The sequence below is a fragment of the Chrysemys picta genome, chromosome 1, assembly GCF_011386835.1.
Source record: "Chrysemys picta bellii isolate R12L10 chromosome 1, ASM1138683v2, whole genome shotgun sequence".
Taxonomy (NCBI): domain Eukaryota; kingdom Metazoa; phylum Chordata; order Testudines; family Emydidae; genus Chrysemys; species Chrysemys picta.
In genome coordinates this window covers 233,331,707-233,358,099 of record NC_088791.1, presented here as the reverse complement: position 1 = coordinate 233,358,099, position 26,393 = coordinate 233,331,707, and the positions used below count along the sequence as shown (strand labels likewise).

At 45.4% G+C, this 26,393-nt stretch overlaps 1 protein-coding gene and 1 long non-coding RNA gene across 4 annotated transcripts in view; one reads left to right on the top strand and one right to left on the bottom strand.

Moving 5' to 3' along the window:
• The window catches only part of HERC2 (HECT and RLD domain containing E3 ubiquitin protein ligase 2), a 209,120-nt gene extending 192,544 nt beyond the window's left edge, over positions 1–16,576 (bottom strand). The window contains exons 1-2 of one of the 3 annotated variants that reach the window (XM_065591123.1): positions 15,749–16,576; positions 14,543–14,656 (exon numbers count right to left, since the gene is read on the bottom strand). In XM_065591123.1, the coding sequence (XP_065447195.1) occupies positions 14,543–14,614 (72 nt within the window). In that variant the 5' untranslated portion in view covers positions 14,615–14,656; positions 15,749–16,576. Of the gene's footprint in view, positions 1–14,542; positions 14,657–15,039; positions 15,638–15,748 lie in introns of those variants that run through there. The other 2 variants (XM_065591131.1, XM_065591128.1) reach the window with 2 other exon arrangements.
• Positions 16,347–24,759, top strand: LOC135982879 (uncharacterized). The gene is made up of 3 exons (XR_010600356.1): positions 16,347–16,488; positions 21,678–21,803; positions 23,765–24,759. It is a non-coding gene; the product is annotated as an uncharacterized LOC135982879 (long non-coding RNA).
• Positions 24,760–26,393: the final 1,634 nt, after the last annotated feature.

Here is a 26,393-nt window from a genome sequence, read left to right as displayed (position 1 = left end):
GAGTTAGAGTCAGATGATGATGAGGAGCTCCTGGCTGGGTCGCCCAGTGGGGCAGTCAGCCAGGAACTCTTCACCACTCTGAAGGTGTCTAGCCAGTCTCAGCAGTTGCTCTCCGGTGAGCAAGAAGCAGGCAAGGACACACCTGGTAAGTGGTTTGTGTAGTGCAGAGGTGGATTCAGGGTATAGAAATGTACAAGGCTGGCTGTGTTTCTGTGTGCTGTTTATTTCTCTGTGCAGCTAATCAGTACGGCAGAACAGGGTGTTGATGCACGCCAAGATCTCATGGGAATCCTCCAGAGAGATCTCTAGGAAAGTTTCCTGGAGGTACTCAACAATCTTTTGCCGAAGGTTCTTTGGAAGAGCTGCTTTGTTTTCCCCCATTGTAGGAAACTTTCCTGTGCCATTCGGCAATCACTTGTGAAAGGACCAAAGCAGCACACAGGTGAGTAGCATAGGGACCAGGCTGGAAGCCACAAGCATGTAGCAGACATACCCTTGCTTTCCTGCTTACCCTCAGCAGTGAGATATACAATGACCCCAAACCTGTGGAAAAGTGTGGGAGAATTTGAGAGATTTTTCCCCTAGTCAGCTGCACCGCAACCCTTGCAGAGCACTCTTTCCCCCATGTAGCTTGAGGGACAAATTAGAAAGACCAAGGCACAAAATCAGATTAAATTAGATATGGACACAAAGGGTAACAAAACAAGACTACATTTTACAAAATACATTAGTAGCGAGAGGAAGCCCAAGAACAGGGTAAGCCGATTACTCAAAAAGGAGGGAAAGACAGTAGAAAATGCAGCAACGGCCGAAATGCTAAACGCTTTTTTTTGTTTCACTTTTCATCAAAAAGGTTAGCAGTGATCAAACAACTAACATAGCGAACATCTGTATAAAGGGGGTAGGATGGGAGGCTAAAATACGGAAAGAACCCATTAAGAATTACTTAGACAAGTTAGAGTCTTCAAGTTGACAGGTCCTGACAAAATACATCCTAAAATACTTAAACTAACTGAAGACATCTCTGAGCCATTAGTGATTATATTTGAGAACTCATGGAGGATGGGAGAGATCTCAGAGGACTGAAAAAGGCCAAACATAATACCTATCTATTAAAAGGGGAGTAAGGACAAGCCAGGAAAATATAGACCAGTCCACTTAACTTTGGTACCACAAAGATAATGGAGCAAACAACCAATTTGTAAGCACCTTTAAAAAAAAAAAAAAAAAACAAGAGAGAGATAAGTAACAGTTAACATGGATTTATCAAGAACAAATCACATCAAGCTGGGACATGCTCAAGGGGAGGCAAGCAGAGGCACGGCCCAGGGCCACAGCAGGGAGCTGCCACTTCTTCCAACCCCGTGGCTGCGATGGGGACACAGAACATGCCCCTCCAAGAGTTGTCAAATTTTTAATTCTTGCACACGCCCCTGCATCAAGTCAACCTGATATCCTCCTTTGACAGAGGAACAAACCTTGTGGATGGGGGAAGCAGTAGACGTGATATATCTCAACTTTAATAAGGCTTTTGATATGGTCTCACATGATCTTCTCATAACTAGGGTGACCATATTTTCCCAAAGGGAAAATGGGGGGCCAGAGCCCAATGCCCCCTTCTCCCTCTCCGCAGGCAGGGCTGGCCCAAGACCCCCTGCCACCTGGCCACTCAGGGCTGGGCTGGCCTAAGCCACTCTCCTGAGCCCTCCCTCCCATGTAGGGCTGGTATTGCTGCTCCCCCTCCCCCCACCCCGCACATTCCTTCGTGTCCCACTAGGTCACACCCCATCTTTCTGGCAAAATGCAGTTTTGCCAAAAAAATCAGGACGGCCAGTATAGGACTTAAAAAAGGACTGTCCCAGCCAAAACGGGACATATGGTCACCCTACTCATAAGCAGACTAGGGAAATATAGCCTAGTCAAATCTACTATAAGGTGGGTGCACAACTGGTTGAAAAAACTGTACTCAGCAGTTCTCTTGTTCATAGTTAAACTGGAAAGGCATATTGAGTGGGGTCCTGCAGAGAACTGTCCTGGGTCCAGTTCTATTCAATATCTTCATAAATGATTTAGATAATGGCAAAGAGAGTACACTTAAAGTTAGTAGATGATACCAAGCTGGCAGGGGTTGCAAGAGCTTTGGAGGACAGGATTAGAATTCAAAATTACCTTTACAAACTGGAGAAATTGTGTGAAAATCAATAGGATGCAATTCAATATGGACAGATGCAAAGTACTCTACTTAGGAAGGAGCAATCAATTGCACAGATACAAAATGGAAAATGACTGCCTAGGAAGGAGCACTGCTGAAAAGCATCTTGAGGTTATAGGGGAAATCACAAACTAAATAGAAAAATACTGTAGCAACACAAAACAAAACACACACCAAAAAACACACACACACACAAAAACACACCACACACACCATTCTGGAATGTACTAACACGAGTGTTGTAAGAAAGACACGAGTAAGGCTGTGAGTTTGTCAAAGAAGTCATGGATTCCATAACTTTTCAGGACCTCTGTGACTTCTGCAGTGGCTGGTGCGGCTGGCCCAGGGGCTGCCTGAGCTGCTCAGGCAGCCCCTGGGCCAGCCACAGCAGCTCAGGCAGCAGCTGATCAGGCAGCCCCTGGGCCAGCCACATCAGCTGCTGCTAGGGCAGTCTTGGGCCACCGGCACCACCACCACTCCTTCCCACCAAGTAGCAGCAGGAGTTTGGGCGTAGGAAGGGGCTCAGGGCTGGGAGTTTGGGTGCCGGGGGGGGGGGGTGAGGGCTCTATATTGGGGGCTCTCCAGGAAGGGCGACAAGTTCCTCCCTCAGCTCCTAGCTCCATGTGCTGCCCCCGCCCCAAGCGCTGGCTCCACAGCTCCCATTATCTGGGAACCGTGGCCAAGGGGTGGTGCCTGCAAGTGGAGGCAGCGTGCGGACCTAGGAGCTGAGGGAGGGATATGTCACCGCTTCCAGGGAGCCTGCCAGCCCCGCCAACCGCCCCCATCCGCGAGCACCTGTGGTGCCTCCCACCCAAGATTTAGTCAGGGTAATATAGTACAAGTCATGGACAGGTCACCGACTGTGAATAATTGTTTATTGCCCATGACCTGTCCATAACTTTTACTTAAAAAACACCACCTGTGTCTAAAACGTAGCCTTAGGCATGAGAAGTAATTCTACTACTACTCAGCACTGATAAGGCCTCCACTGGAGCACTCTGGCCAGTTCTGGGCACCACACTTTTGGAAAGATGTGGACAAATTGGAAAGAGTCCAGAGGAGAGCAACAAAAATGATTAAAGATCTAGAAAACATTAACTACAGGGAAAGATTAAACAAACCCAGTTTTTTTAGTCTGGAATAGAGAAGATAGAGGGTGGACATAACAGTCTTCAAGTACATAAGTATTACAAAGAGGAGGGTGACAAGGTGTTCATCTTAACCACTGAGGACAGGATAAGACATAATGGGCTTAAATTGCAGCAAGAGACATTTAGGTTAGGTTAGGCCAGGGGTTGGCAACCTTCCAGAAGTGGTGTGCCGAGTCTTCATTTATTCACTCTGATTTAAGGTTTTGCGTGCCAGTCATACATTTTAACGTTTTTAGAAGGTCTCTTTCTAGAAGTCTAATATATAACTAAACTATTGTTGTATATAAAGTAAATAAGGTTTTTAAAATGTTTAAGAAGCTTCATTTAAAATTAAATTAAAATGCAGAGCCACCCTGGACCGGTGGCTAGGACCCGGGCAGTATGAGTGCCACTGAAAATCAGCTTGCATGCAACTCTTGGCACATGTGCCATAGGTTGCCTACCCCTAGGTTAGACATTACGAAAAGCTTCCTAACTGTAAGAGCAGTTAAGCACTGAAACAAATTAGCTAGGCAGGTTGTGGAATCTCCATCATTACAGGTTTTTAAGAACAGGTTAGACACACACTTATCAGGGATGATCTAGATAACATTAAGTCCTGCCTCAGTGCAAAGGACTGGATAGATGATCTAATGAGGTCCCTTCTAGTCCTACATTTCTAGGATTCTATTAACAGAACATTTGGGAATAAAGAGGTTTCTGAAGATACTTAGAGTTCAGGACCACATTCTCTAAAACATTTATATGCAACTGCTAGTCTTGCAGAGGAGAAATTCAACTGATAGGGGGAGCAAATGCAGAAAGGTGGCCTACCAGATTAGACACACCTGCCACCCATGGTCACAATTGGATGTGTGGCATTTAGGAAGCACTACATTAATGCACTACACACTCAGCAGCCCCCAGTAACCTATTGGTAATCTTATCTGCACAATTAAATTGAGGCTTTTACTCTGACTGGCACTAGGTTTACTTTTTAAGTTAGACGGTAAAGTGTTTGTTTAGTTTAATAGATTTTCTTTAGCCCAATTAACAACTAACTTAAAAATCTAATTTAGAAGCCTACTCTCCCTCTGTGCAAACTCCTATTCCAACTGTTAGTTATTCTCTCAAGACTTAAGAGAAGTCCTGAATCCCCTCCTGGGCAGATGTCCTCCAGCAGGAACGTAGCAGCATCTAGGGGATCTAACTTTTCATAAACTCTATAGATCAAATCATTTATGCCAATTATTACGCTCCTTTCTAATCCAAACGGAAGACACACTGCTACATCATCTGCATAAGATCCTGAATCCTTACCATATTTTTCCATGCACAACCTCAATTGAAGTTTTTTTAAAAATGGGATTCTTTTAGAAATAAACAGGAGTTGGGTAAATTGTTTGGAATCAACTGTTCAGAGAATTTTGGCAAACAAATCTCTAAACACGGCCTAGCTGATTAACAATCCATGCCAGAAGAGCAAACTGCCCCGTAGGCAGAATGAAAGTCTAAAGTTACTTATATGAACTTCACTGAAGCAGGTAGTGCAAGTAAAACAAAGCAGGCAGCAAAACCATCCCCATCAAAGAACTTAATTAAGACAACCTTCAAAGAAACATTTATATTGCAACCTGAAAAAGTTATCAGAAACTACTAACAAGGGCCAGTTATGAAAGACAGGAACTACTCACTGGGAAGCACTCCAAAATCCCCAGCAGTGCAAAGGGGAGAGAAAAAAAGAGCATCCTGCCTCTTCCTTGCAGCTGTATCATATTTTGCATCAACCCTTAAAAAAAAAAAAAAAAAAAAAAAAGGTGGGGGGGAGAGAGGGGGAGAAGAGAGGAAGAAAACATGACCTTTTCAAGAGAAGGGTAGAGAAGCAACATCCATACTCCCCTGTTCTCTCCAACACACTCTGTCTTTGCCTCTTTACGTCTGTTTTTTGTATTTCTCACCCTTCTGTGGTTGTTGTTTTTTTCCCCCTTCTGTTTCCTTTTCCCAGTCTCCATGGGATCATACCTCACTTACAAGTAATTCACTTCACTATGGCTTTTCACAGTAACATTTGAATTTTACTATTTAGCTTGAGGACTAAGCGTGAAGCTTACTAGAACTGCATCAGTTCCATACTCTGCTACTAGAGTCCTAAACGATATTAAAAACAACGAGGAGTCCTTGTGGTACCTTGGAGACTAACAAATTTGTTTGGGCATAAGCTTTCATATGCTAGAACCCACTTCATCAGATGCATAGAGTGGAAAATACAGGCGCAGGTATAAATACATGAAAAGATGTGATTTGCTTTACCAAGTGTAAGGTCAGTCTAACAAGACAATTCAATTGACAGCAGGATACCAAGGGAGGAAAAATAACTTTTGAAATGGTAATGAGAGTGGCCCATTTCAAACAGTTGACAAGAAGGTGTGAGTAACAGTAGGGGGAAATCAGATGTCAGAATCATAACATTCAAAAACCAGTAGGAGAACACTTCAGTCTCCCTGGTCACTCAATAACAGACCTGAAAGTGGCAATTCTTCAACAAAATTTCAAAAAGAGACTCCAAAGTGAAACTGCAGAACTGGAATTAATTTGCAAACTGGACACCATCAGATTAGGCCTGAATAAATACTTGGAGTGCTTGGGTTGTTACAAAACCTAAACCTAATTTCCCCCAATACTAATTTTTGAGTTATTTAAAACTGCAAGTGTTTCTAAACCCTGTTGATGTTTGTAAGGCTCTTTTCAGAAACTGGACTTTAAAGCGGAAATGACTGAAACCCACCACATTCGCTAACTTTTGCCTTTTAATAACCAAGGCTCTGATACTACAATAAGATCCTCATAGGTGGATGACAAAGATGCAGGGGAGCCTCACCAAATGCAATGGGATTCCAGGCTGACAAAGAAGTCTTCCCATACAGAACTCAATGGGAGAGCAAGATTTTAGGCATAACTTATAGCAGGTACAAAGATTTCAGACACGAGTGTAATTCTTAAAGTTTGTTACCCCTTTGAAAAAGTCACCTCTCACTCATATGGTTGCAAAAATAGCCTTCCAAATATGAAATGAATGTAAGCTGAAGCAAAGCTGTCTTATTAAGAAGAGAGCTCTAATACCTTGGCTGCTGCCCACTGCTTTCCCAAGCTACAGCAGACTTTTTACTACTGCTATCCAGTTAACAGAGCAGGATCGAAAAACAGTATCAGTATACGAAGCACAACATGCTCCCCTTTCCACTAGCTGGCATGGGAGGCTTTCCCAACTGGAGGTTGGGGCCAATGTCCAGGGGCAATATTCTGTATCTGGCTTTGACTAGTAGTTTTAGTTCTCTAGGCATTGGGTTTCTACTAAAATTGTTTAAGTTCTATGCATGAGGTAGATATGGACAAGAGAGGAAAGCAGCGAAGTAAGGCAAGACAAGAGAGCAAAAGACTGTCATAAGAGCATGGAGGCAAAAGAAAAACCTGAAAATGTTGTAGGAAAAACAAGCCATGTTCTATAGTGGTTTAAAAAAAAAAAAAAAAAAAAAAAAAAAAAAAAAAAGATGGGAGTGAAGTCCAGGGAAAAAAGGTATGACAAAATGTAAGAGATATGGCATGTTTAAAACATTTTAAAAATGCATTCAATAGAAAGGCAAATGACAGTGTTATTAAATACACGATAGATCAGTTTTATTCCTTTAATTGGTAGGGGGTGCCAGCACAGGTACACAAGAGTACACTGCATCAGGGTGCGAGCCTCCCAGCCTGGGTTCGCAGACTCATGCTAGAAGGGCTCACAATAGCCCTCTAAAAAGAGCTATGCAGCCATGGCAGCTTGGGCTCTCAACCCCACCGCCCTGTTTTCAGAGCCCAAGCTCCAGCCTGAGATGCACAGCGATTCTTAAAGCGCTAGCTGAAGTCTGTGGACCCAGGCTGGGAGGCTCACTCCCAGATGCAGTGTAGACATACCCTTACACACTTGACAAGAGGATTAGTTCTTGAGATTCAGAGCGTCAGGTAAATTTTTTAAGCCCTGGTGATACAAGCTGTTTTGTCACCAATTTTCACACTTGGCTCAAATTTAAGGGAGAAGGGGACAAATATTTTGAAATACATCTAAGAGCATATGTCTGAAGTAAACGTGAATGACCTGTTACTGTTTATAGCTTTTTCCACATACCTGTATATCTCCCAGTACTGGCAAACACTCTACCAAAGGTGATTTCCCCACATGTTAAAGGAAAAACTAGAATGTAGTAAGAGAGAATATTCTATTTGTCTAATTACAAAATATTATATTTAAGAAACTTCAACAATCTAATTAAAACATTAGTAAACAAAGACAAAGCCATCATCTTAACAGTTTGATAATGACAAGTAAGCCAGAATCACTTTGCTTTGGAAGTCAGGCTTATACTACCAATGAAAGCCTATTATTTAGACTGCTAATAGCAACAGTAGTTCTTTCAGTCGCACTTGGCATCAAACTTGGCTTCTGCTGGGGGAGGGAGGAGCGCGGGGGCAGGGTTTAATCTAAATGGCAGCCTCCACCACCGAGAAACAACAGATCATTCACCCAACGGAGATATTGAAACAATAACAGGAATTTCTAAACAGTGCTTTGAAAATTCTACATAACACACACAGGATATATCCACTTGCTAAGTTGCACAGGTGTGACCAGTGTTGCACGCACATAAGCCATCACCACCTGGCCAATACTCCATCTAGTCAGCACTTAGTCTAACAGAGAAGTTTCAAAAGCCGATCTACAAAAAAAATAAAATAAAGCCCATATGCCTTTCGTCCTTCCAATGCCACATGTGGCACTTCTCCTTCAGAAGTACAATTGAGGATGATCCAGGAACAGTAAGAATAAGACCTGAGCTGACAGTTTTCCTGGACTGTTTTAAAGTTTAATTTCTTGTTGCCCTTTAGAGCTAGAAACAGGAGCAACACACAATTGGGGAGTTTTTCCCCTTTCGAATGGGACCCAGAACTCACTTCTAGTTCTACAAGGTACATGAAAACTGTGGCGTTAAGACAATTTATATAGCTTGATGAGATAATATAGGTTATTTTTAGACACACCTTAGAAGGTCTTTTTATTTCTCTCCCTTGGAGATATATACACAGTTTCGTGCACTGAGGCACCTGGCTATACACACCCAGAAGGTTAAGAGAAATAATCCCAATAATTTTTTTAGAACTCTACAATATTCCTAAAATAGTTCCTATGTTCTTTATGGTTGTACAGAATAGACAGTGTGGTATAAATAGGTTTCTCATTGCCACTCAAGAATAATGCAACTATCAAAAAACTCATGCCAACAAAATCTTCATGCCACACCACCTTTACACAGTGATACATGTTCTCTCTTGCCTCCTCTCATATCACACATACCTGACTGAAAAACTATTTTGGACAGGGAGATAATACAACGTATCTTTCCTCTGAAAAATAGTTCCTAGTAGAAAAATAAGAAACATTAAGGAAAAGATTATCAATTCCTTTTCTATTCCAGTTAGATTTTTTCTTAGCTTTTTCATTTTTAATTAAAGGTCTATTTGGACCCCCATCTCCCACCTCCTAGGCTCTATTAGCCCAGAAAACCTCTCAGCAACACCATCAATCTTGCTTTCTATTACAGAACTGTCAGTGCACCCGAAGAAGAGCTCTACCAAAGCTCAAAAGCTTGTCTCACCAACAGAAGTTGGCCCAAGAAAAGACATTACAACACCCCACCTTGTCTCTAATATTGGAAAGTAAAGACACAAGGTGGGTGAGATATAGTATCTTTTATTAGAGCAACTTCTGTTGGCGAAAGACACAAGCGGTCTTTCCATTGTTCCTTACAACAGTTGTCTTATTCTTATCTGCTTCTTGTGGCCTTCAAGTTGCTGGTTAGCTAGTCCCATCCAGTTAGCATCTATCCTCCATAGTCTGTTTTACTAGGGAGATCTACACCTGGCTAGTAAATCACACACTTGTCTGATTTGCTTTGCCCTACACAGACCAAGAATCCACTGTAGATAAAAAAGAAATCAGAAAGCTGGTTTGTCTTAAGCACTGTTTGAGATCTGTGTCAACAAGACATACAGAAAGCAGAAATATATTTAATGTTATAAGAAAATGTAAAAATGAATCTACTTTAATATTATTTCATATACATTTCTCTAACAATTCATTATGTGTTTCTTTACCAGCTGTCAAGTTGTACTAAAAAACTGGCAGCCTATATCCCCTGACATGCTAGCCAACTCAAGTTACAACCATGGGGATGCCCCACATACCTGAGTTATAAGCAACACCCAGCTTATTACCCGAGTTAACTTTACAGATAAGACAAGCCCATAAAATAGTAGTTAGCAGTAAAGACATATGGAGAAAGCATGTAACTACTTTCAGATTCCAGGTTCTCGTTTGCTAACCTGGCAATTAATAAAAGCCAAGCCAGATGAGGAGATCATCAAGCTCAGGACTCCAGAAAGCCCTTATTACAGTTACTGTCTAAGCGGGAAGAGGCTGGATTTTCATAGGTGTACTGCTCCCACTGACTTCAATTGGAATTGTGAGAGCTAATACTTCTGAAGGGGAAAAAAAAAAGTCTAGATTTTAAGTTGAAAACTTCAAATAACTTGATAAATATTCAGTATCTGGTGTAGTTTGTTTAGAACATCATTAATTTTGGTTTCAAATAATTTGAGCCAGAGGATATAGTGCACTAGAAACTATCTATCTATTTTTGACATGTTCTTTGGACTTCACTGTTCAATCTCCTGGTCAGCTATGAACACACATTTTGTTTAGGTAAGGGTCAGTGGGAGAAAGTTCACTTAATAGTGAACAGTGGGAGAACAATAGATGTATTAAACGACTAGTCATGTTGAAATGAGATATAAAAGATGTATAAATAAGACTTCAAAATATTTATGAAGAGAACTTTGGCCTTGTAATGATCCAAGATGGCATCTACAATAACACTGACTAAACTGGTAGTGAGAGAGACAAGGAAAGAGAATAAGGGCTGGTCCACACTAAGCCCCCAGTTCAAACTAAGATACGCAACTTCAGCTACATGAATAACGTAGCTGAAGTCGAAGTTTCTTAGTTCGAACTTAAAGGTACTTACCGCGGGTCCACACGCAGCAGGCAGGCTCCCCCGTCGACTCCGCCTACTTCTCTCGCGGAGCAGGATTACCAGCGTTGAGCACTTCCAGGATCAATTTATCGCGTCTAGACAAGACGCGATAAATCGATCCCAGAAGATCGATTGCTTGCCGCCGAACCAGCAGGTAAGTATAGACGTACCATTAGATATAGTTACCAATAAAACTTTGCACATCTGTACTGAAAAGGTTTCAGCAGTTTACCTTCAAGAACAGAAAGGTTCCAGTTTTAGGATAACAACGGAACTTGTGCAGGTGATTTTATGTTCCTTGAAAGCTAACAAGAGAACATGCCACATTACACTGGCTTTGAACCCTTGGCAGTCATTACCCTGAAACAGAATTAGGGCACTTTCAACTAGGCTCCGTGCTGTATCATCCACACTGACCTCACTCATACCTTTCCAAACTTCACTAATTTATATTGGACCTTCTGTTCTGTACATGCCTGAAGTCCTATGGCATGGAAAAAGAATGGATACACATGACCCATTTTAAACTAATTATTTGTTCCATAGTTATGTTTATATGGGCTATTTTAATGCAGTGGCACAAACTTCACACCAGGCCAGAGCAAAAAAGAGTTAATGATCTCCACAGAGAATGGGATTTAATTGACTTCAATCCACAACACTTGCCAGAGTTGTCAAGCTTGAAGTAACAGGCCACACAGCTATAGTAAATTATCAGCAGATAACAAAAGATATAGAACAAGGCAGGCCTCAGAAGCGTTGTTCTACCCAGAGGAAAGACATCCCCCCTCCTTCTTTCAAGACTCAAAGGACAATACACTAGGCTACCTGCAATCCTCAAGCCCTGCAATGGGACATGGGACTGCTTGCAACCCTTTGGTTCTCTGCTAACTACTTTTTCTAGATAATCTGTCCAACTTGCATTTTGCTGTGATGCTAGGAGTACCTTTCCCAGACCGGAAAAAGAGCTCTGTATGGCTCGAAGGCTTGTCTCTCTCACCAACAGAAGTTGGTCCAGTAAAAGATATTACCTCACTAACCTTGTCTCTCTAATATGCTGGTACGGACACTACTATTATTACACTGCATACAAGACTCCATAAAGCAATGATCCCCAAACTGTGGTATGCTTTTCCGCTCTCTCCCCCTTCTCCCACCCGCCCCCCCCGAGGAGGCACAGAGGAACTTTCAGGTCAGCCCCCACAGGGTGTGGGGAGGGAGTGCCACCCAGCCCTGCTCTGCCCCTGGCCCCAGCTCCTGCGGGGTGGGAGAGTGAAAAAGTTTGGGAGTCCCTGCCATAAAGCCATTCTACAATTGTTTCATGTACAGGAGACAAAGGATGTCAACAAGAGTCCAGCACATTAAATAAGTGTGATCTCTCACCTTAAAAAGTGATACTTTTTTCTAAGTATCAGAAGGGTAGCCGTGTTAGTCTGAATCTGTAAAAAGCAACCGAGGGTCCTGTGGCACCTTTGAGACTAACAGAAGTATTGGGAGCATAAGCTTTCGTGGGTAAGAACCTCACTTCTTCAGATGCATCTGAAGAAGTGAGGTTCTTACCCACGAAAGCTTATGCTCCCAATACTTCTGTTAGTCTCAAAGGTGCCACAGGACCCTCGGTTGCTTTTTTCTAACTGACATGATTTACATTATATCAAATAAACCAATATAAAAGCCCTAGAATAATTGGATTATTCCACTCAATAGCCAGTACAGTCCAGCATGCACTAAGAAAGAAACAAAGCCACACAGGATCTATTAGGTGAAGAACTTAAGCTATTTCAAGGACCCATACACAGGATTTTTTTAAAATTGGAAAAAAAATTCACTGATTTTTTTAATAGAGGAGAGATGTAGATTTTTTTTTTTTTTTTTTTGCTGGCATTACACTGAGAACAGAGCCAGTGTAATGCCAGCAAAAAAATAGCTAAATTTAAAAAGACCAAATCAATATATTACTTTTCTAACAAAAGGTTGGGAGTAATGTCTGATAATAGTTGGAGACAACAACTCTGACTATTCTTCAACAGATTGCAGATGAAACAAGAGGAAACAAAGGACTGATTTTCACATTTAGCATCTGGACATCACAAACAGTACCTGTGTTCTCGGTTACTCTTATGTTTCAGGTAAGACAAAATATTGTTTTGACAACTTTAGATGTAATTGTTTTCTTGTCATGAAAAGATTTACCTTTTATTTACTGAAAATTAAGTTCCTTAATATTAGGAATTCCTCTTACTATAGCTCATTAAAGAGTTAACCATTACATGGATTCCCACAACAGGCAAAAGTACTTACTGCAGTTATAATTCATCCAATTGAAAAACAACCTAAAATTAAATTCAAGATCATAAGACCATTTTGTTGATAATGTTCTCCAGCAATCACAAAAGGGTGAGAATATTAACAAAGAGACAATATCAAACAAATCACATGAGCAGACAAATTTGTAATCTTCCAATTCACAGAGGAAAAACAAACAGTTGAAACAAAAACAAAAAATCCAACAGCAAGGACATTACGCGTTTGGCCAGAAAGAAAAGTCACCACTTTCAACTGCAAATTTCCACTATTCTCTTGTAGCTGGCACTGCATGTTTGCGACCTATAATTTTACTGCAGAATGCTTAGCTCAAAATTTGAGCTCAGGTATGAAATATATGCAACTTGGCCATTTAAAAGCATCCATGTTCTTGCTTTAAGAAATAAAAAGCATCTTAGATATCATTCACGACACTGTTACTTATTAACTTAGCTAAAAGTTGTTTTTTATTTTTATTTTTGCAGGTAGCAATGCAAGCTATTGGGAGGGAGAAGAGGAGATTTACTCTACCAATAGCCAACGTGAGTCCAGTCATCTCACAGAATTACACATACAAGGTTTTTCCAATGAATGCAATGTGAAAATACCAACCCACTAAAAGTTGCATGCTAGTAGTGAATCTGGTTTTGCTATACTTTAGATGGAAAATATTGGAGACAGAATCTCATCAGATTGCAGGCTCCTGAGGACAAAGTCTGTCTCGTTTATCTAAGCAAAGGAACAGCTAAATTCTAGGCTCAACTCTGCGATTCAGTCACTCTCTGCATAATCTTGGAAAAGGTCATTTGACTATGCCATTCTCTCAGTTTCCTCATCTGTAACTGAAGGATAATACTGACTGACCTACTTCAATGCCATTTTGAGATTCAGTTCTTATGTATTACTTTGAAAATGTAAAGTACTGAAAAAAAATATACATTTGATTGACTGACCATTCCATCCCAAATACATGCTTTACTGACCCGAACCTCTACATACCACCACTAATTACAACGTGGGTTTGAAAGCTAGAAACTATATCTTTATTTTCCATGGCCTTATCATGAGTGCATATGTTTTGGTTTTCAGTCAAACATCACAGATAAGAGTTATATATTCCATTTTCACAATAAATATCTGAACAAGGTACAATTTTTTCCACAGGTCAAAAACAGTACAAAGATTCAAGACAAACTTATCAGACAACTCCTTGTAGGAAGCTTTTTAAAAAGGGGGGGGGGGGGGGGGAGAACCACACACACGATTAAAGTCTCTACAAATAATCCAAGCAGAATTGCCAAGAAATTCATCTGCGAATTTAAATTAGTTGCTCCTACTCTTCAAAGTGTAAGTAACTTAATTTGATCAGATTTTCCTTAACCACAGTTTTTCTTCCATGTTATAGCAATCAGCTATATATAGTCACAGAGTAAACAACAGACTAAAAATATTTACAGTACTTTTTAAGATCACAGAGCACTACATAACATAATTAAACATGAATCAGTGAATAAGACATTAAAAAGCAAAAACATATACTTCAGCTTGGTTTTAAACAAAATATAGACTACACTGAAATTAAAACTGCTTTTATTGCTTCTTTGAGATCAGTTCTCAGGGCAGCATGCTCAGAAACTGCATGAAATTTTCAACAGCATAGTTAGATTCTTCAGTTTGTTACCAATTGACATTTAAAAACATTGCTGATGTGCACACCAAATGCCATGATACAAAATACTGTCATAAAAAACCACAAGCAACGTGCTTACCTGTAAATCTGTCTTCAGCCATTTGGAATCAAACCTAATTTGAGCAGCCAGACAAAAAGGTTCAGAAGACATTTTCAGTCTCCAGCCCTCTCCAGGCTGGCAGAGTGGCCAGACCTGTCAGTGGGGGGAGGGGGGAGGGAGGAAAGAGAGAGAAAAAATCTAGTAGATAAAACAAGCTATGCAAAGTTATTTTGGTAGTACCAGAAGAATTCCCATTTATTCTAAGGTTGTATTCATATGAATATGAATCTCCCTAACTCACATGGGAGCTGACACCCTGACAATGCATAAAGGGGGAAGAAAGAAAAAGTACCACCACCACTATTCAGGCCACAAACCTTCCCCTCCCGATGATGGTGAAAACATCCTTTCTGATGCAGCAAAGGACACCCTCAGAGGCCTGGGCTGCTGCCTCTGCCCCTCACACCCGTAAATGGTGCATGAAATAAATAATTGATCCAGATTACGCAAGCAGCAGACAAACCCAAAGCTATTACCATTTTTACACACACACACAGATGGAGGAGAGGGGGGGAACCTTCTATGATGCTCCTCTCCAAAAACAGCATCCTCTTCCCCTCGTCTCGTCACCTTCAAGCTCAGTCAAGGCCCGTTGCCACCACCCCCTACGTTGCTGCTCTAATTTGTACTGGAATACGGTCTGCGGGCCGAGGATCTGACCCCAGCACCAGTTAGTAAATGCCGTGTACCTCGAAACCCAGTTAGCTAGAAACGCTGCCCGGGCGCCCCAGGCTTCTGTGCAGCAGCCGCACCACCGCCACCATGGCTCTGCCGGTCCGTCCGTCCGTCCCCCCCAACGCCCCGGGCCACCTTCCCTCTCCCATCCTCCATTAAACCCCACCGAGACAGGCCCCCGCCTTAAACCCCCCGGGCCGGGCCTGTCCACCTTTCCTCCCCCAACCCATTACAACGCTCCCCTGCCGCCACTAACAGCTGCATAAACAGGCGCCCAAGCAGGACAGGGCTCGGGCCAGCCCCAGCACAGAGAACAGGACCTGCTCCGGCGGGCGGGGGTTCAGCTCGACCACCAGAGATCCCCTCCCCCCACGCTCAACAGCGGAGACCCACAGCCCCAGGGCGAGGATAGGGACGGGTCCAATTTCTCCCCCCCCCGGCAACGAGGGGCGCCCAGGCCCGCCATCCGCGTCTCTCCCCCGCGCGGACCGGCGCGCGGGCTGCACCTACCCTCAGGGTCGTCCCCTCGCGCAGCAACTACCGTCCTCAGCTCGGGCTATTCTTCTAATCCGACTCCTCGCCCCTCCCCCACCCAATCCCCCTACGGCAACACCGGAAGCAGGAGGAGCCTGGCCCTCCGCGACCAATCCCGGGGCCGGCAGCCGGAGCCCGTCCACCAATCAGCGTGTAGACAGGAGGCGGGACATCCTGTCTCGAACCGGGCGGAGCCATAGAGCGGGAGGAGAGAAGGGGCTTGGCACTGGCTGCGGGAGGGGCGGGGCTGTAGGGGGAAAGGCAGTTGCTGTAGCCCCTCCCACCCCCCGGTCTGGGTGGGCCCCACCGTAAAGCCGCTTAGGCGCTAAACAGCCTAGCGGGGCGCCGCGGGCAGAGCCGGGACGCCGAGTTACAGCCCCCTGGGACCTGCCGTGTGACGTGAGCAGGGGGCGGGGGAGTAACGGGTTCCCAGTGCGAAAGGGATCCTGGTGGCTCTGGGCCTCTGGTTGGCAGCACAGCGGCTCCAAGGCCTCCCTGCCCTGGCTCCGACGTGTCCTGTGGCTCCTAGGCGCAGCCAGGGGGCTCCACGCGCTGCCCCATCTACGGGCTGCATAGCGCCCATTGCCTGGGAACCGTAGGCAATGGGAGCTGCAGGGCGGTGCCTGCGGGTGAGAGCAGCTAAGCGGAGCCTCCCTGGCTGCCCCTGTGCCTAGGGACCGCAGGGACACACCGGCCTCTTCCAGGAGCTACGTGAGGTGAGCTGAGCCCGCGTCCTCTCCTGTACCCAAACTCCCTTCCGGAGCCTCCTGCACTCCGAACCCCTTGCCCCCTGCCCCCTCCTGTGTCCCAAACTCTCATCCCCGGCTCCACAGCAGAGCCCGCATCCTGAGCTCGAGCCCTCACCACCCCAACCCCTGCCCCAACTGCGAGCCCCCTCCCACATGCCAAACCCCTCGTTTCTGACCCCACCACAGAGCCTGGATCCCCTGCCCATACCCCCCCCACACACACACACACCCCAAACCCCTGCCTCAGCCTGGAGCCCCCTCCGACCCTCTGAACCCAGAGATGGGGCACCGCTCTTGAAAGGGGTAGGGGCAGTAGCGTAGCTAGTGGGGTGCAGGGGAGGCAGCTGCTTCCCCGCAGCACATTTTCTAAAAGCGGGGCCCACGCTCCACTCTGAAGCTTGGTCTGCCGGGGCTGCGCTGGGCTCCTGCAGGCAAGGGAGGGCAGCACGCCTGGAGGAGCCAGGGGGAGGGGGCAGCACAGCTGGAGGAGTGAGGGGGGGGGCACAGCATAGCAGCCCGCAACTCTTTCTCCCCCCCTCTCCCCACTGCAGCCAACTTTGATGCGGACAGTTTGGCGGCCGGGCCCCTTGGAGCGCTCTGCGGTGCAGAGGCAGCAGCAGAACCTGTGCATGGTGGAGGGGCAGACACCACGGCTCTGCGCTGCTCATGGCAAGCTCCGCGCACAGCCCGCTGCGAGGGCAGCTCAGTGCCCGCCCCGCCTCCTGCACTGACTGGGTCCCGGGGCATCCCGGGGGCAGGGAGGGTCTCCTCCACCTCCTCGCGGCAGCCACACCGGGCAGACCCGTGGCCGGTCACTCCCAGCAGGAGCCTCGGCACTGCCCTCGGCTCACCGGAATAAAACTCCCCATAGCCAGGCTCCGCCAGCAGCCCCGGGCAGGGCAGCGCCCCCGAGCTGAGCGGGCAAGCCTGGCAGCAGCTCGCTCGGACCACGCCTGGCGGAGCTCGGACCACGCCTGGCGGAGCTCGCTGCCTTCTGCCCCCACCCCCCAAGGGGTAGAGCCAGTGCTGAACCTGGGCTGGTGCTGCACGCGGCGAGGCCCTCCGAGGCAGTGACAGCGTGAGGGGCACCGTGGGAACCCAATTTGCAGCTAGCCTACTTCCTCCCTCCCCCACCCCCCAACATGTGGGTTTGGAGACCGGAACTGAGTGGGGAGATGCCCCGGTGTCCCGCTACGCAAGAGCCGCTTGCACAAGTGGGTGGGACAACACAAAAAGCAGCTCCCCCCTCACGAACACCACGATGGCTCTGTGCTCCTGGAACAGGGCCCTGAACGGGATTCTCTGCCCGTCTCCGTCCATCGCCAGGCAGCTGAGCCGCACGTGATCTCGGCTACCGATTTGCCATGTGATCAGGGCTGCCGGGAGATTCGCCATGGTGGGGTTTGCTCTCTGCTGCTGGCTGGGCTGGGCCTAGCGGCCGGGCCCCGGAAAAAAGCAACGGAAGGGCAGGCAGTGGACTCCCAGGCTCTCCCGGTCCCTGGGGCAGCTCCAGCCCCCTCTGCACAGAGAGCCCCGGGGACCCCAGCCCACTCCCATCCCTGGTAACCCCTCCCCAAGCTCCATACCCTGTGTACCCCTCCCATGTACCCCGTGCCCCTGCCTTTCCCTCCCCTTCACCTCCCCTCATGCCCCCATCCTCTGCCACCCTCCCTACATCCTCTGCTCCACCTCCCCTCAAGTCAAACCCCCTGTCCCCCTCCCTCCACATCCTCCCCTTCTCCTCCCCTCAAACCTCCTGCCACCCTCCCTCTACATCCCTCCCTTCCACCTCCCCTCAAACCCCCTGTCCTCTGCCAGCTTCCCTCTACAGCCAAGGGGGGGCGTCTTTTTTTATGTTTGCTCCCCCCTGCTCTTAGAACCTGGCTACGCCACTGGACAGGAGTGTTTGGTTTTCTGTGATTAGAAAGTTGGCAACCCTAGTAATATCTGGTAAGGTATTTTTAAATGGTCAGTAGGGGTAGTCATGGCAAGAGCAGGTTAGTGACGGACCTTGCGAACGGCTGTCCTGGGTCAGACCAGTTATCCTGCTGTGACAGTGGCCAGAGCCCAAAGCAACTAGTAATCAGACAGTAGGGACACCCTGATCAGCTTGGCTAATAGCCATTGATGGCCCTATCCTGCATGAATTTATCTAAGCCTTTTTTGAACTTTCACAACATCCCCTGCTAGCAAATTCCACAGGTTGACTGTGTGTTGTATGACCATATACATCCCTATGGTTGTTTTAAACTTGCTGCCTATTTATTTCATTGGGTGACTCCTGATTTTTGAGTTATGTGAATGGGTAAATAACACTTTCTTATTCACATTCTCCATACCATTCACGATTTTATAGACCTCTCTCTCATATTCCCTTTTAGTCATCTCTTTTCTAAATTAAGTCATCCCAGTGTTTTTAATCTTGCCTAATATGGAAGCTATTCCATATCCCACATAATTTTTCCCCTTCTCTGTACTTTTTCCAATTCTAATATATTTTTGAGATGGGGTCACCAGAACTGCAAACAGTATTCAAGGTATGGGTTTACCATGGATTTACACAGGGGCATCATGATATTTTCTGTTTTATTATCTAGCCCTTTCCTAATGGTTTCTAACATTGTTAGCTTTTTGGACTACCACTGCACCTTGGGCAGGTATTATAGAACTATCCATTTAGACTCCAACATCTCCTTGAGTGGCAACAGCTAATTTAGACCCCATCATTTTGTATGTAGTTGGGATTACATTTTCCAACGTGCATTATTTTGCAGTAATCAACATTGAATTTCATTTGCCATTTTGTCATCAAGTCACCCACTTTAGTGAGATCCCTTTGTAACTCTTCACGGTTAGTTTTGGACTTAACTATGTCGAGTAATTTTACAATTGTCTGTAAATTTTGCCACCTTATTGTTTACTCCCTTTACCCGATCATTTATGATTATGTTGAACAGCATAGGTCCCCATGCAGAGCCTTGAGAGACCCCACTATTTACTGCTCTCCATTGTGAAAACCCTTTATTCCAGTAGTTCTCAACCTCCGTCCTATGGGCTGCTTGCAGCTCTTTCAGCACGCAGCTTCAGCCCATGTGAAATCCTCAGGGCCATACAGATAGCACTGGATGCAGCCCACAATGGTAAATAGGAATAAAGCAGTGATTCTCAACCTACCTTTAGTCTGTTACTGATCTATGAGAGGACCTCCTATTCCATGACTGTTTACTTTGCTTAAGAGCCTTTGGTGAGAGACCTTGTCAAAGGCTCTCTGAAAGTCCAGTATACTATGTTGACTTGTGTCAAGGCTGCTTCCCCACTCTGAACTTTAGGGTACAAATGTGGGGGCCTGCATGAAAACTTCTAAGCTTAACTACCAGCTTAGATCTGGTCCGCTGCCACTACTCTCGATGCTAATTCCCTTCCCTGGGTAGCCTTGAGAGACTCTTCACCAATTTCCTGGTGAATACAGATCCAAACCCCTTGGATCTTAAAACAAGGAGAAATTAACCATCCCCCCTCCTTCCTCCCACCAACTCCTGGTGAATCAAGATCCAAACCCCTTTGATCTTAAAACAAGGAGAAATTAACCATCCCGCCTCCTTCCTCCCACCAACTCCTGGTGAATACAGATCCAAACCCCTTGGATCTAAAAACAAGGAAAAATCAATCAGGTTCTTAAAAAGAAGGCTTTTAATTAAAGAAAAAGGTAAAAATCATCTCTGTAAAATCAGGATGGAAAATAACTTTACAGGGTAATCAAACTTAAAGAGCCCAGAGGACCCCCCTCTAGCCTTAGGTTCAAAGTTACAGCAAACAGAGGTAAACACCCTAGTAAAAGGTACATTTACAAGTTGAGAAAACAAAGATGAAAAACTAACACGCCTTGCCTGGCTGTTTACTTACAAGTTTGAAATAGGAGAGACTTGTTCAGAAAGATGTGGAGAACCTGGATTGATGTCTGGTCCCTCTCAGTCCCAAGAGCGAACAACCCCCAAAACAAAGAGCACAAACAACAGCCTTCCCCCCACCAAGATTTGAAAGTATCTTGTCCCCTTATTGGTCCTTTGGGTCAGGTGTCAGCCAGGTTACCTGAGCTTCTTAACCCTTTACAGGTAAAAGGATTTTGGAGTCTCTGGCCAGGAAGGATTTTATAGTACTGTACACAGGAGAGCTGTTACCCTTCCCTTTATAGTTATGACAACTTGTCCACATGCTTGTTGACTCCCTCAAAATATAATAGAGTTGTAAAGGGAAATCATGCCTCAAAGCCATGTTAACTCTTCCCCAACTTATTGTGTTCATTTATGTGTCTGATAATTTTGTTTTTTCCTGTAGTTTCAACCAATTTGCTTGGTACTGAAGTTAGGCTTACCAGCCTGTAATTACTGGGATTGCCTCTGGAGCCTTTTTTTTTTTTTTTTGGTTATATTAGCTACCCTCCAGTCATCTGGTACAGAGGCTGATTTAAGTGACAGGTTAGATATCCCAGTAGTTCTGCAATTTCATATTAGAGAGCTAAATTTAATTACATTATGGTCGCTATTACCGAGCAATTCAGCTAGATTCACCTCTTGGACCAGATCTTGTGCTCTCTTTAGGACTAAATCAAGAATTGCCTTTCCCCTTGTGGACTCCAGGACAAACTGATTCTTGGAGCAGTCCTTTGTGGTGTCAAGAAATTTATCTCTGCAACCTTTCCTGAGGTGATATACCCGGTTAATGTGAGGGTAGTCAAAATCCCCCATTGTTGTGTTTTCACCTTTGCAGCCTCAATAAATCTCCCTAATTATTTCACATTTCATGGAAAATTAGCAAGAAGGGGTTGGTTTGAAACAGGGATTTGAAGTAGAAAACTGAGGTAACCAGATGCCCAGGAAGAAGGAGGTTATTCTGAAGAGGGATGCTGAGAAAGAAAGCCTTGCACTTTTTTGCATGAGTTGGAGGAGACAAAAGGAGCATGGAGGCAAGTAGAAGAAGCAGAGTGTCTATGTGAGAGGGGAAAAAAACCCACACATTTGTCAGTTTCGCACAGATTTAGTTAAATCAGTGCAAGTGCTTTGTGCGAACATGCTTGGTTTGGCTTAAGAGTATCTGTACAGGGGTTTATGCCAGTTTAACTAAATCAGCTTCTAAATCTCTGCAGTTTTCTCTTGTAGACAAGACCTTCACTGAGACATGATGGCTCACAGCAGGAGACAATTGCAACCAGGGACAGAGCTGTATGTTGCCTCGAAGGTGGGAAAGAGAAGTTTTGGGGGAAGAGAAATAGAAGAAAATAAATGGTAGGAATATAGGAATAATTGGGACATAGGAGAAGGGGAATGGGAGAAGGATAGGGTGACAGGGAGAAGAGGGAGGAAAAGTGGGTCATGTCTTGGTTCTGGCTTGATTTGTTTGTTTTAAAATACAACAGTACTCAGAACAATAAAGTAGAAAAGATCAAAATTGGAATAAAAATCTGTTGCCCAGGTGTAGACGTGGTATCGGGAGAAGTAAAAGTATCCACTTACCTGTTTTCCAAAGAAGGAAAATAGAGGACACTAGAGGTGGACTTGAGTGACCTCAAGCATAGAAGTATTGAGCTGCCAGTCAGAGGGGCATGGAGCCTGGGGACCTGAGTGAGAGCAGAACAAAGAAAAGATGGTCAGAACTATTGTGCTCCCAGTGGAATAAGACTTGTTCATGTCAGCCACACAAGCCAGGGCCGGCTTTAGGCCAATTCAACCAATTCCCCTGAATCGGGCCCCGCGCCCAAGCCCCGGTACCAGGGTGGCCCGGCTTCCCCAGGGAGCAATTTAAAGGGCCTGGGGCTCCCAGCAGGGGCTTGAGCCCCAGGCCCTTTAAATTCCCACCAGAGCCCCACTGCTGGAGCCCTGGGGTAGGGCTGCAGAGCTCTGGGGGCTATTTAAAAAGTCCAGGGCTCCCGTTGCTTCTACCGCCCTGGCCCTTTAAATAGCCACTGGAGCCCCACCGCTTCCCCACAGCTCCCTTGGCTATATACAGGGCTGGGGCAGTGGAAGCAGGGGAGCCCTGGGCCCTTTAAATAGCCCTCAAGCCCCGGGCTGCTGCTGCTGCTGCTACCCCGGTGGGGGAGGGGGGAGGAGGAGGGGGCACTCACCGTACAGGGTGGGCTGTACCCGCACCCCCTGCCTGCACCAGCCCCACACCCCCTGCCCTGCCCGCAGCAAGCCCATCTCTAGCCAGCCCCGCACCCCCTGCCCCGTCTCCAGCCAGTCCCGGACCCCCTGCCCTGTCTCCAGCCAGCCCCACACCTCCTACCCTGCCCGCACCAGCCCATCTCCAGCCAGCCCCGCACTCCCTGCCCCATCTCCAGCCAGTCCCGGACCCCCTGCCCTGCCTCCAGCCAGCCCGTCTCCAGCCAGCCCCGCACCCCCTGCCCGCACTAGCCCTGCACCCCCTGCCCTCCTACTGCCTGCAGCCAGCCCTGCACCCCCTGCCCACAGCCAGCCCCTGCCGCACCCCCCCTGCAGCCCTGCCTGAAGCCAGCCAGCCCCCCACACACCCCTGCCCGCACCAGCCCTGCACCCCCTACCCTGCCAGTAACCAGCCCCGCACCCTCTGCCCTGTTTCCAGCCAACCCCTGCCGCACCCCGCTGCCTGAAGCCAGCCAGTCCCGCACTCCTCTGTCTCCAGCCCTGTCAACCCATGCCACACACCCCTGCGGCCCTGCCTGAAGCCAGCCAGCCCACCGCACACACCCCTGTCTCCAGCCAGCCCCGCACCCCTTGCCCTGCCTGCAGCCAGATCCTACCTCCAGTCAGCCCCTGCCCTGCCTCCAGCCAGCCCCATGTCCAGTGGTGCCCTGCAGTTCCCAGGGCAGTAACCCTGCACACCTTTCCCGGAAGCTTCAATGAGGGGGGCAGGGAGCAGCTGGGACCCACACATGTGCACACCCCCAGGGAGTGGTGGGGACCCACACATGTGAAACGGAGCTCATTTCTAGTTCAGGCCCATCTTTTTAAAAAAAGAACTTTAGGTAGGGTTAACATACATCCGTATTTTCCCGGACATGTCAGGCTTTTTGGTTCTTAAATCGCCGTCTGGGAGGAATTTTTTAAATTTTTAAAATTTAAAAATTCCTCCCAGGAAAATATGGACATATGGTAACCCTATTGGTATAAAAAATACATACTGTGGCACATTCCCTTAAATCAGAACTTTTTATAGGGAACCAGTTGCTAAGAAATGAAAGGCTTTTTTTTACATGAATTTTTTTTTTTAGTCATCCCTGCCGGGGCCCCGCTGAAAATGTTCGAATTGGGCCCCGCACTTCCTAAAGCCGGCCCTGACACAAGCAATGCTTTGGAAGAAAAGGGCTGGACCAGAAAGAAGTGCACTACCAAGGATACCTGAAGTTGAGCAACAGTTTGTATGTGTTCAACAGTATTCTAATCAGAGACCTGTGTTGACTAGGGAGAAGAGAGATTACAGTCAAATAGCTAAAAGGCAGTTAGGCAAAGGTAAGCAATAATTTAATTAACCTGCCAACCAATTTAAAGTAGCCTTTGTAATAAACTAAATCATAGGCTGATTACTTGCTGTTGCAAAAACACAGTATACTTGATTCTCCGCTGCCTTTTGCATCTTGAAGTCATTTGCAAACAGGTTGTAAAACACTTACCTTTCTGATTTGGTAGTTTTACATACACTTTGCACAGGTATAAACAATTACGCAAGCTGCAGGCCTGATTCTTCATTGCCCTGATCTCTTTCTCTAATACTTATTAGACTTTTACAATTGCAAACTTAGCTGCTGCCTCTGCCAGAGCCAAGCAATTTAATTTGTAAACTAAACCTTGATTTACACACTATTTTAAAACACAATTGTTTAAAAACTGTAAACACATAGACTTTGTGTTGATTTAAACAATATATTTGAAAAATGCCTGTAATATATCAAATCATCCTCCTGAATCCGCAGTGGGTAATACCAAAGGTCTTAGGCTAAGTAAATAAAGTATATGGCACAGATGAATATGTTAAGGAATATGAGAAGCAAATGAATTTTCCAGAACTCATGGAAAGCTAAATATCCATTGCTTTGATATCAAAAAGATGAAATGTGTATAATTTGGAGAAGGCATGAAAAGCTTTTGGATAAAATCAGTCTTTTTGTATGTAAGTATAAATCCTTTATCATTAATTCCCTTCATGTACATGCCCACTCCACTGCTCATGCGATATGCATAAAAACAGAATATACGTCATTGTCTAAAAGACTTGTCTACAGAAATTACTAGATATCTCTTTAAAAGTGAACAGGAAGTTGTCCAAAAGTGTGCCATTTTCTTGAACATTGCTTACACAATCACTAAACATGATTTGAGTTTTGAAATGTGCTGCAACTTGGAGGCTAAAAATGGCCTAAATCTTGGATCAAACTATTTTAATACCCATGGAGTAAAAGATTTCATAGAGGCAATTGCAAAGTCCCTTAGAGAAATTTCTCAAAAATATATTCAGAGCTAGAGTCAAAGTTGGTAAACTTTAGAAAGCAAAGTTAGGTTCCTAAATACATATATATGTACCGGAGCTGCTCATAACTTTTGAAGTTATAGAGCAGTCTATAAATGGCTGGAGATGACAAGTGGAGAATTCTTCCTGTGCAGAGGACCTCTCTACTGGTCTAAGTCAGTTGGAGGCAGCCATATCACCCTCAGAAGAAAGAATGTGCGTCAGGGGCATCCTTGGGGTGGAACATGGGTAGAACAGGGAAAAGAGGGGACATGGTGGAGTGTGTCTGTTGCACCTGATCCTCCACTGGCTTAGGGACTTTAGGCTAGTGACATGAATTAAGGTTCCCTCTGTGCAGCCCTAACTTGTGCCATACTCAGGCAACTCTGAGGACACAGTGGAGAATCAGGGCCAAGAGACTACAAATATCCCCTGACACATTAGTCTAAAACAGAACAAACAACAGAATGCAGCAAAGTGCCTTTAGACAATTAATGCAACAATATTTTAGTTTACTTGAGAGAATGAGATCATAGCCTGAAAACTGAGACAACTATGTTTTCTTGTGTCACAACCAAATCTGAAATCTTAGCTGCTGGTAGACAGGTGATCAGGGGGAAAAAACATTTTTTACAGCTAAAAAGGATCAAATACAAGCATGTGTTTACATATACAGTAGCATCTACTCCTATCCAGACATGTATCCACTGTAGATGTTCCTGTCAAGCCACTGTTAATTATTTTAAAGAGTTTAGGGAAGGGTCTAGAATAACAAAAATAGAATGTGGGACTCTCCTTTTCTCTCAAGAGTGATTATTAGTAATTATTCTGCCTGTGAAAGAGAGACAAAACCACTTCTGCAAGTGCGAAGCATAACTGTTCACTGCAGGACAATGCTTTGTTTGTATTTTCTTTCAAGAGCATTTTGTCATGGACTCTTGCACTGACTTTGTATGTATATTGCACTTTACCAAACAAGATCCCAGGAACAATGAACTTACAACAGGGCTTGAAAAATTCCCCTCTCTTGCCACCAGTGAGTAGAAAACTTTCATCCAGGAAGGCAGGGGATCAATATCATTGACTTGCATAGAATCAAAGCTTTCATTTAATGTAATAATAAGTTTCTAGGCCTTATGGCTGTGAAGTTAATCTTCCAAATGTGAGTTAAGTGTAAACTGGTGCATTGCTTTTTTCATTAGCATAAACAGGGCCGCCGCTGCTGATGCTCTTTATAACTGTGGTCATCAGTGATCCTAATTCAGATTCAGTGGCTACAGCGTGGGTAAGCTATATACCACAGCAGAGGAGGGCACAGGAGCTATTCATAGTGGGCAGGACTCCAAAATGGAGTCTGGGAGAAGGATAAAAATTAAAGAGCAGAAACACCTGACTTG